Raw genomic sequence first — 11,395 nt, forward strand, 5'->3', positions numbered from 1 at the left:
ATCATCTTGCACCTCACTACCAAACAAATAAACTTCTTCGTATCTCCATGTTTTGTCCGTATAAAATGGTAACCACTTTATTTTGCTTCCTATTTTATTCCTTCACAAACAAAATAAGATAGAGTCAAATCTAAAATAAAAGAAAAATAGCCTATTAACATTCCCATGCATTTACACCAGTGCAAATAAAATTTGAACTGTAAACAAATTAAGCCTAAATTCTCAAAAAAAAAAAAAATCCCAAAGTTATTGTTTGGTTGGCCTGGCAAAGCAAGTAAAGCACACAATATGATCTTGAATCCAATAGTTTCCTTTGAACAGTAGTTTTTTTTTTCTTGTAGCACTAAAATGCAATAAAGTGCAAAGTGCAAAATATGGGTGGATGGGACCCACTGGCAGCTGCTTTTATTCTTAATTTCTTTATCTTTTCTTGCCAATCAAACATCTCTAAGAAAATAAAAGCTTTAATTTTCTTTGATTTCTTTCTTTGGTTTCAGTCTCAGTTTGATATCTTTTAGTCTCTTTCAGTCTTTCAGTTTTCAGTTTTTTCCTTTTTGTAGGCAAGTGAGTGGTAGTAAGTGGATCCCACCCACTTATTTACCAAAAACAAAATCCACATATTTTACACTTCACTCTCAATTTCCATGCGTTTTCATATAGTTTTGAAAGAAAATATAACTTACAAGTAAAAAAATTGAAAACAAGAAAACATAGTCTTAGTTCCCTCTCTCTTTCTTGGTTCAAGAAAGTTTTTAACAATTTTCTCTCAACCTCTCACCTTATGAATAAACCAAACATAGCCATAGTTTTTAGTTTTTTTTTTTTTTTGACTTTCTTATTTTCTCTGTGATAATTTTAGTAGGAAAAATGGAGCAAATAAAAAGATAAGTTATCATGCCTCCATAGTCCTTAATAAGGATAGGAGTTGGGAGGACCATGGGCCAATGGAAAACAAGACCATGTGATCCATATCATGTGAAATTTAAGATTGTTTCAAACATGGGAGACTAGGCTTAATTATCTACCAAGGGAAAGAATCTTTCCCTCCTTCCAAGGACTAAAAGCATTTTTCAGGTCTGAGATGCACTCAAGAAATGCAAAAGAAAATTTTCCTTGATGCTTGCAAAATGGTTTTTGATGGGATTAGCAATCAGAATTAGGTTCTACTGTCTTAAAACCCCTGATGGAGGTTGAACCAATTTTTCCTCCTAAGTCAACAGGTCAATGGTTAAACCGTTTGGGTCAAACCATGATATCATCAATATAAAAATATTTCGAAAACAAAAAAGAATAATATAAGTAGTTGATAACCCACTGAATGGGTCAATTGGGTCAACGGTTCAATTATTTGGATTGGTGGGTCATTAAACTGATTCACATCAAATTGCTGAAATCTCCTCAAGTTTTTGATCATTGCTGAAACCTTTCTGAAGTTTTGTAATTGCAATCACCTCTCCTGAATTTTATGACACAGTTGCAAATAGACCCTTTCTTTTAAAATCCTCTTAGAAGAGGCACAAAAAAAGAAGTGTATTTAAAAAAATTAAATACAAACATTATAAACAATAAAAAAGAAGTGTATTTAAAAGTACAGTTTTACCTTTGAGTGATTGATATGGACAGATTTGAAAAATAATCAATTTCAGAAAAGAGATGGGAAGGGTTTGGGCTACTCATTCAAAAGTAATTAAATGGGTATTTTTGATATTTTCATGTTTCTTTTTAGAGAATTCCAACAAAGGGGGACCTACTTACAACTATGTAATAAAATTCAGGGGAGGTAATTGTAATTACCAAACTTGAGAGGAGGTTTCAGCAACAACCAGAAACTTTATGGGAGGTTTTCGCAATTTACCCTTTGTTTTTGTACATTGTGGATTAAAGGTTGAAATGACTGGGTCAGCAGTTACGGTGCCGGCCTAACTACCTGGATCAACAATAGGATTTTTCAAGGCTTTTAAAACCAGACCGGACAGGGAACTGTTCCGGGGTCCAGTTCCCGGGTCGAATGGTCCGACCGCCCGATCCAAATGGTTTGCCTGTTCTAACAAAAAAATAAAAAAAAAAATAAAAAACAGTTTGACAGTTTGACCATCCGGATCAGTGGTTTTCTGACCAAATCAACGATTTTGACCAAAAAACAGTTTTGGGGTAAAATGGAACTGGTCAAATAACTGGTTCTCGATTTTTCCAATCCAACCGTCCAATCCAGTCCGGTTTTGAAAACATAATCTAGTCCGATTTTGAAAACATTGGGATTTTTTATAAGATCAATAACAGGTTGAAAACAGTGGTTAGAAGGAAGGGTTCATCGACCAAGTAAAGGGGTATGATTGGATCAAGAAGTGGCACGAAAAGATTGAACTAGATTCCAACAACTGGTGGTTCGATCATGAAGATATCGAAAGGAGGAAAAATATTTTCTTCCAATAGGAGGTGAACTTTTGCTTTTTGTATAACCTTCTAACATGATCTGAGGTTGACTGAGATTGGCAGATCCTCCAGAAAAGCACTTGTCTTTGATTCTTATGCTGAGCAAACTAGAATTGGTAGGGCCCTATCAATTGCAGAAAGGCCATTAGAGTCATTACCGATGATCCCCACACCAGATTTGTTCTGACCACTCCATCACCATTTACCATCCATTTTGAGAGAGCTTTTACACAGTGGTTTCTGGCATTAAATGAGCTGAAAAACCCGGAAAGCCATTGAACCATGTTTGGAGAAAAACTGAAAAGCTCAAATTAAGCTTACATGATCTCTTAGGTAAATTCTCCAAAGCTGCTCAAGCAATACACAAGTCCTTCCAAATGGGCACTTATTTTCCATAAACCAGTAGAGAATTTCAATTTCATTGGGCTTTGGATTAAGATTTGAGCCCATTAAAAGCTTAACAAATACCCAACCCAATCCGACCCAAGTTACACTCCTACAGCTCTACTCCCATGTAAAATTAAAAGGGTATGTAAATTCCTCCTCCAACCCTATATTCATGGAATAAATTTAGGCCCAAAACACCTTATCGAATTTTCAATAAAAGCTATTTTATTATAGAATCTTAGAAAAAAATAACTGAGAATTCCAAAGACTATTATTAATATATACTACTATGAAAAATGGAAACGAGATTGTAGTAGAACTTTTGTTTGACTAAAATATATCAATTTTTGAATTGGGTGCATCTCTAATTATAAGGACAGATATATAATTTAAATAATTCTTCTCCTCGTTCAAATCCATCTCATTATGTTTAAAGTATTAACTTCCATTGATATTCATTGAAATCATTTTCTTGACTAGAATACCCATATTTTTGAATTTGGTATCTCTGCAATTGTGATGACACAAAATATAATTTGAACTATATTTCTCATCGTTCAATTCCTTCTCATCAAGTCATGTATTTAGGTATTAACTCCTATTCTTTCATTGAATCTCATATTAATTAACCATATTAAAAGAAAATAAATGTGACAAAGAATAATTGTTTCTATTGATGATATAAATAAAATAGAAATTTAAAACCAACCCAAAAAGAAGTTTTTTTTCTGTTTGGTGGAGAGTCAATAATTCAACCTTTTGGGTCTAATGTATCAACCCTTGATGTCACAATTAAATAATGATAAATTTTAAAAAGATAAAAACACACAAAAGTATAAACTACAAAAAAAAAAAATTGTAAAAAACAATTGTATATTCCTCACGTTAAACAAAAATAAGTGTGAGAAATAAAAATAACTCTTATAGCCATAGAAATATAAAAAAAAAAAAAAAATCTTAGAACATATTATTTACTATTATCATCACCATCATTAAAACTTGTCATGTAAAAAGCTCATACACACTTACTAATTGAGTACAATTTCAATAAAAAGATGGGTTTAAGTAGGGGTGTCCACGGTTTGGTTAACCGAACCATGGGCGATTTTTTCAAACCAAATCGGTCCTACCGGTTTTGCGGTTTTTAATATTTATAATATCTATTATATAAATATATGTATATTATATTATAAATAAAAATGATAGATAATATATTATAAATATTATAAAAAATGTATAATATATATAATATATTTATAAATAGATTATTATAAATATAATATATGTATATATTTATTTATAATGCATATATTTTTATATATAATATATAGAAAATATGTGATATATATAAAATATACATATAAATACATATACCAATCGATTGAGTTAACCACCGATTTTTTTCAAAATTAACCGAAAACCAAATCGATCAATTTAATTAACCACATTTTCTGATAAAATTTTCTTGATTCGGTTTGGTTTTTTGGTTTTTATAGACACCCCTAGGTTTAAGTAGTGATTTGCATCAGCCACTGTATTACTCCATGTAAGAGAAAGTGGTGGGATTGTCTAGGAAGCTTTCTCCACTTGGTCTGATTAGGAAATCTGTTGTATTGAGAGCTTTTTAATGCATCGTTAAAGGTTATTTAGTGCTTAATTTACTCTTCTAAATAATTTAAAAAATTAGGGTTATTTTAATGACTTTAGTTTTAGATCAGCCCCTTACACGTTAAATAAATTATCTCAGCTGGAATTTTGGCCATTTTATTTTGGTTTTCTCGGCAAAGTGTTTTCAGCTGTTAAAATATTTTGTTTATTTCAATGTGAAAAAGGAAATTTGAATTTGAATTGACAACCAGTAATTTGATTCATTGACTCGATTATTCTATTTCTTTAGAATATATCATGCTATACTGCTTCATTACCATAAAAGAAAAAGAAAAGTACTGTGAGAAAATGGGAAAATATAAAATAGATTAAACATAAATAAAATATTAATTTATTCACTATATTTATTGTTTATTTTGATACAATAAAAATACCTGAAAATAGAAAATTATCTGTTTTCATTTTCAATATAATTAAAAAAAAGTAAAAATATGTCAATATTTAACCGTATTTATATTGGTCATTATTAAACTGACATGGCATTTTATTTAAATTGATATACCCAAAATTCGTTTTTTTTTAAATATTGCCTGCCACTTGACCAAACTAGAAACCGTTTTCTTAGGAGTTAGCTCAGTTAGGAGTGTAATATGCAATTTTTAAGAATATTTTAGTATTTTTCTCTTCCAATTTTATATGTTAGGGTTATTTTAGTAATTCTATCACTTCGGATCACAGCCAAATGATGGAAGGAAAGTACCAAATCAAGACATCCTTTCCGCTCCTATAAATCAGACGCTCTGTCGCTCTTCTCGACACTCTCACTACTACCTCTCAAAACAGACAGGAAATCAAAAGCTAAGCCATGTTAAACAAAACTAACTTTCTCTTCGTCCTCCTCACTTGTCTCCTTCTTTCATCTCTTTCAACCATTTGCAGAGCTTCTGCAACTGAACAGGGTAAGTCACAAGCATCATCTTAAACGGAAAATCTTGTTCTGTGCCATTTTCAGCTCATATTGTTTCTCAGAGAACATATGCTTTGTTCAAACTGGTATAATGATTGTTTAGATAATTCTGTTTTTATTTTCACTCAAGAGGTTGTGGTGTAGTTTTGCATTTCATTCGAGTTTTGGTCTGCAATTCATTTCATTCCTTAAAAGCTACCCGATGTTACCTTTTTCTGTTATTCTTTCCTTGTTCCAGTATGCGTTTCCTGTGATTTGATTTGTCTACTCATCTGGGGTAGCTAGAATTTTCTGTTACTTTTCTGATCGATAGCATTCTCTGTTTCTTCTTTTATTCTCATCAATTACCCATCTGAAATGTGCTCACATCTGAACCCAATTCGTTCTTATCCATTTAGGCTGTTTATATCCTCTGAAATCAAGATCAGATGAACAGCCATTTCACTCTTGATCCATTTTTTCTTTTTCATGCTGTTTCCATCCAAATTTTTTCTTTCTTCGATTATGTTATTCAACATTTTTAATGAATGACTAAAAAAATTACAGAGGATGAGCACGAGTTTACTTATAAGGAAGGAAGTGAGAGAGGGCCAGAGCATTGGGGCGATATCCAATCAGATTGGAAAATTTGTAAAAAAGGAGAAATGCAATCTCCTATTGATCTTCTCCACGAGAGAGTGCAAGTTTTTTCTGGTTTAGGAAGATTGAAGAGGGATTACCAACCAGCCCCTGCTGCAGCGAAGAATAGGGGGCACGACATTATGGTAGGTAAAAGCTCTTATTTGTTCACTTTGTCTTCACTCTCAGACTTAATAATTGCAGTAATGCAATCTCTTCCATCTAATCAATGCATGTTCTCATCCGTCAATGCACCAAAGAGTGTGTTTGTCTGTGTATGTTTGTGAGCTTTTCTTTTCAATTGATAGTATCGAAATAATGAGCAATTTCTTATGATCAGATTGAATGGAAAGGAGATGCAGGAAAGATCAATATAAATGGGATTAATTACAGCCTAAAGCAGTGTCACTGGCATTCACCTTCTGAACATACTTTCAATGGTTCAAGGTTGATTTCTTTAGTTGAAGTATCTATCAAGTTAAACCAATTCCACTGAAGATTTTGTTTGGTTTACTAAAAGAAAATAAGATTCTTTTTGTTTTTTGTAATTTTGTTTACTACTTTTGCTTTCCACTAAAGGAAACATGTGACATAGTTCTCTCCATTTTTCATTTTCTTTTGCAGATACAAGCTGGAGCTTCACATGGTTCATATAAATTCTTGTGGAGGGATTGCTGTAATTGGAATTACCTACAAATATGGCAGGCATGATCATTTCCTGGACAAGGTAGTGTGTTGAGATTTTCTTAATTTATTTTCTTCCTTGTATGCATACTCAAGTACAGGCACAGACTACAGAAAGAGTCAGATTGCATACTTGGTTGACATGGAAATTCTTTTCTTACAAACAAAAACTACAGAAGGCTACCAATGAGCCATTGGCCTTATCAGTTCTGCACAATTAAGATTGAAGAAATTGAGGTCTGGTTCCATTTTGGGTCTGTCTATTAGAAGATTGGAGCAGATTGGTACTAACAGAAGCAGTCAAGAATCAACCAAGTGGAAACACCCAACTTGGTTATGTTCTATACCTGGTTGTGGTTAGTCATCCACTGGTTCATGTCAAGTCAAATTCACCATGCATCTAGACATGTTGGATATTGTTAGATGTTTTTCCTCACATGTTATGTTTTTTACTTGCAGATTATTGCTTCCATTGGTTCAGTTGGATCAGAAGAAAAAGATCTGGGGATTATAAATCCTGGTGATATAAAGTTTGGGAGCAGAAAATATTATAGATATATGGGCTCTCTCACAGTTCCCCCATGCACAGAGGGAGTCATCTGGACCATAGAAAAGAAGGTATTGATGCCTTCAAATTTTTTCTTATGATTTCAGAAACATCCATCACAGTCCACTTAAAAACCTTGAGTCACTTAATTTGTAGGTGAGAACAGTTTCAAGGGAGCAAGTGAGGGCTTTAAGGGATGCTGTTGATGATGTAAGTTTCTGAAAGCCCACAAAAGATAGATAGCAGGGTAGTAAGGATTAAGTCATGCACTCATGCATCATGTGGAGATATGTATGGGCACCGAAAAGTTCCCAGCATTGATTAGTAATCTTTGTGATAAAAGTATTGAAACAACATGAACCTGACAAATGAGATTTCAAAACTAAATTTTGGAATTTATAAGGAGCAAATTACTGTATTAGAGCAATTCTCTTACAAATGAAAGAAAGTAGACTAAAATGGTTTGCTGCATGCATAGAGACCACCAGCAATTCAGGTAAGAAGAACCGATCTGTTGCAAGTCCAAGGGGTTAGAAGGGTTTGGGGTAGACTAGAAAGGACATGGGTTGAAGTAGTTAGAAATAATTTAAGTGCCCATAATTTGACAATGGATTTGGCATTAAAAGGAACGGAATGCCGAAACATTCATATTAACAAGTCAATATAGTTGGGATAAGGCTTGGATGATGATAATGATGAGAGCAATTCTCACTTTTTTGTAAATCCTGTGTACTGCATCTTGTTGTACACACTTTTTATTTTCCCTCTTCTAATGATATTAAACTTGTTCTCAAAAAAAAAAAAGAAAAAAAAAAAGAGAAAATTTATGGTACCAATGTTGCACAATGAACATTGTAAATTTGTAATGTTTCTCATCAAACATTTACAAAATTACAAAATTAATAAACCGATGAATTGAAACCTCGTGTGAAGTTTCTGACCTTTGCTGAAACCTCCCCTAAAATTTTACTAATGGCAATCACCTCCTTTGTACTTTCTAACACAATTGCAAGTAGATCCTTTCTGTTAGAATATTCTAATAAGAGGCATGAAAATGTCCAAATACCCATGCAATTACTTTTAGCGAATATGTTTATTTTTCAAATTTTCTCTTCATATCAATAGTTGCCCCAAACACTTCCAATCTCTTTTTCCAAAATTGATTTGTTTTTCAATGTAAAGCTGCAACTGTGTTTTGGGTATTTTGGACATTTTTGTGCCTCCTGTTAGAGGATTTTAACAGAGAGAGTCTACTCAAGGTTCAAAATATCAATACGCCCATGTGTATCGGGAGGGACGTATTGGTACTTAAAAAATTAACGTGCGATATGATATGCCGATACAAAGCATTGTGAATAGGCGCATTGTGAATCCACCAGTACGATAAGATATGCCAATACAAAGCATATGGTATCAAAATTTTGAACCTTAAGTATACTTGCAACTGTGTTAGAAATTAAGTAGAATTTATTGCAATTACCAAATTTCAGAGGAGGTTTCAGAAATTTACCTAGATAAATATTACAAGTGCAAAACAACATTTATGGCTCTAGGTACATTTCACAGTACTAGTGCCATAGAAATTTCTGCGGTAGAATGTGCATTATATTTATTGTTGATTTTCTCTTTTTATATGTATATTTAGTTATTTGTTAATTCAAATTTGATCATTTTGGTTTCTTGCTCAGGGTTACGAAGAAAATGCGAGGCCCATTCAACAGAAAAACGGGAGAACAGTTTTGTTATATAGACCAAGGGTTAATGGAGGTTCTCCATAGATTGAGAAGCTGATAGCAAATAATGGTGTCTTTATATCATCACTATATCAGTAAAAATAATTCCACTATAATCTTTTTTCTTTTTTTCCTACCCAAAAGAGAAAATTTATCTATTAAGTATTAACTAGAACATGGCTTTACCATTATTCTTGGGGTGCAGATAAGTAGATAAGCACGTCCAACATTCCCTATAAGGTTGCTCTCCAAATAGAATATTTGAAAGTTTAGGGATTAGTTAGTTCCATGATCATCAGCCCTTCAAATAGTTTACCAAAGGTGTTGGTCTATGAATCACGATGTGTTACAAATAAGACATGTACAATGAGTTGTAAATTAAAACTAAATAATGAGTTTTAGGCTGCATTTGGCATTCCTTATTTTAAGGATTTATCTCCTTTTAGCATTTAAAATACCCTTATGAACATCGAGTTTTAAATAGAAAAAAAGGTAGGGGGTGGATTTGAGCCGAGCCGAGACGAATAGTATGAGGCTCGAGCTCGGCTCACCAAAGTACTATAAGGCTTGAGCTCGAGCTCGATTTGAGAGAAGATGTTGTATGAAAATAAAATATATATATATAAAAAATTATTTGATATTTAAAAAATTAAGAATTATTATATTTTTGTTATATATATTCGAGCTTGGCTCGCAAACCTCACAAGCTGAGCTTTTCATAAACCGAGCTCGAGTAGCTCATGAAGAACTCAGCTCGTGGCCACCCCTACAAAAAGCATAAATCCATAAAATAAGGAATGCCAAATGCAGCCTTGGCAAAGAAGACAAAAAAGGGTAAAGGACTTAAACCTCCCCTATCCATCTAAAATGCCGTTATGTTTGACGAATCCATAGTGAACCATTGGTATCAGTAATAAGAAAATAACAACCTCTTTTGATCTTTCCCACTACAGGTTGCCCCAATTGAACAGAGAAACTTGTAAAACTGCCTCTTGCTGAAAGAGGCTCCTCAATTACAGGCTGTGAATAGGAAATTAACTGCAATGAACAAATTAATTGATGGAGGAGAATAATTACCTTGAGAAGCAAGTGTTACAATTGGTATGCAAGAATGGGCTTATCAGGTAGCAATTGCAAAAGTATGGTGTTGTTTCTTGATCTTCCTTTTGTTTGTCTATTTGTCATGAAGCAACCACTGGAGACTCTTCGATGGCTGGAACCAACAATTCGTCCCGAGTTTGCCAGTTAGGCTGTGTTTGGTTGCAGTGTAATTTTATTTGCACTAATATAAATTAATGGGAGTGCAAATGTAAAATATACAAGTTCTTGTTTAATTCTGTTTTGGGTTTTAATTTATTTTGATTCATGTTTTAGTTTACTTTATTTGTATTGCAATCAAACAAAATAAGCTCAATTTTGAAATAAAAATAGGTCAGAAGTTACACTTGGATCATTTGCATCATCATATTGCATTAGTGCAAATTTATTTGCATTGCAACCAAATACAGCCTTAGGCTCAGTTTGGAAGGAGTACAAATACAAATATGTAGAGTGAAAAACCTTGTATTTTGTATTATTTTGTACACATTTGCATTGTACATATTTGTATTTGTATTCCTTACAAACTGAGCCTTAGGAGAAAAAATCACAAGCACAGCAATGGTGTCCTTTGTTTTAAACAAGGTTTTAGAAACCTACTTGGAAACGGAAACGGAACCATTCTAGGTACCGATTTCCGGGTCAGCGGTTCAACCGTTTGGGTCAAACGGTTTGAACGGTTTGTATATTAGGGTTAGGGCAATTATTTTATATGAAAGGAGAACTGGAGTGGAGAAGAGATGTCGGCTGAGAAAGAAAAAAGAAAGAAGAAAAAGAAAGAAAGAAAGGAAGGAGAAAGGAAAAAAAAAAAAGAAGAGAAAGGAAAGGAATGAGGGAAGAAGAATGAAGAGGGGGAGGATGGTTCGATGTCACCGGCGACGATAATGGCGACGACGACGGTGAAGCGGCAGCAACAGTAGATCTGAGTTCTCGGATCTCAAATCCTTACAACATCTTCTTCTTCTTCTTCTTCTTCTTCTCTCTCACTCTCTTCTTCTTCCACAGATGTCAGACATGAAACACGAACTCATATCTAAGTTCGTGTGTTTCTCTCTTGCATCTTTATACTGTGAACCACTATTTGGGTCAAACGAGTCGACGGTTTGATCGCCCAGGTCAACGGTTTTCTGACACAACGGTTTTTGACCCAAGAACGGGTTAGGGGTGAAATGGAACCGGTTGCTTGGACGGTTTCCGAGCCGAATGGTCCGACCGTCCGGATCAACAATAGTTCAAAAACATTGGTTTCAAATGCCTAAGAGATAGAGATAGATAGATAGATAGATAGATAGATGATAGAGAGAGAGAGAGAGAGAGAGA

General features: G+C 33.6%; 1 protein-coding gene across 1 annotated transcript; it reads left to right on the forward strand.

Moving 5' to 3' along the window:
- Positions 1 to 5,245: 5,245 nt before the first annotated feature.
- Positions 5,246 to 9,396, forward strand: LOC148872276 (alpha carbonic anhydrase 4-like). Its single transcript, XM_088971546.1, has 7 exons — positions 5,246 to 5,387; positions 5,942 to 6,159; positions 6,354 to 6,460; positions 6,638 to 6,740; positions 7,157 to 7,315; positions 7,401 to 7,454; positions 8,933 to 9,396. The coding sequence occupies exons 1-7, from the start codon at positions 5,294 to 5,296 to the stop codon at positions 9,020 to 9,022; spliced, it is 825 nt and encodes a 274-aa protein (XP_088827672.1). The 5' UTR covers positions 5,246 to 5,293; the 3' UTR covers positions 9,023 to 9,396.
- Positions 9,397 to 11,395: the final 1,999 nt, after the last annotated feature.

Source organism: Nelumbo lutea, chromosome 2 (genome assembly GCF_056320005.1).
Source record: "Nelumbo lutea isolate HS-2025 chromosome 2, American lotus-T2T, whole genome shotgun sequence".
NCBI classification, from domain to species: Eukaryota; Viridiplantae; Streptophyta; class Magnoliopsida; order Proteales; family Nelumbonaceae; genus Nelumbo; species Nelumbo lutea.

Excerpts from the sequence above, each read along its gene's own strand:
- LOC148872276 (XM_088971546.1), top strand. The coding sequence starts at position 5,294 with ATGTTAAACAAAACTAACTTTCTCTTCGTCCTCCTCACTTGTCTCCTT. Across the intron at positions 5,388-5,941 it reads AGCTTCTGCAACTGAACAGG|AGGATGAGCACGAGTTTACT; the intron begins GTAAGTCACAAG and ends AAAAAATTACAG. Across the intron at positions 6,741-7,156 it reads ATGATCATTTCCTGGACAAG|ATTATTGCTTCCATTGGTTC; the intron begins GTAGTGTGTTGA and ends TTTTACTTGCAG.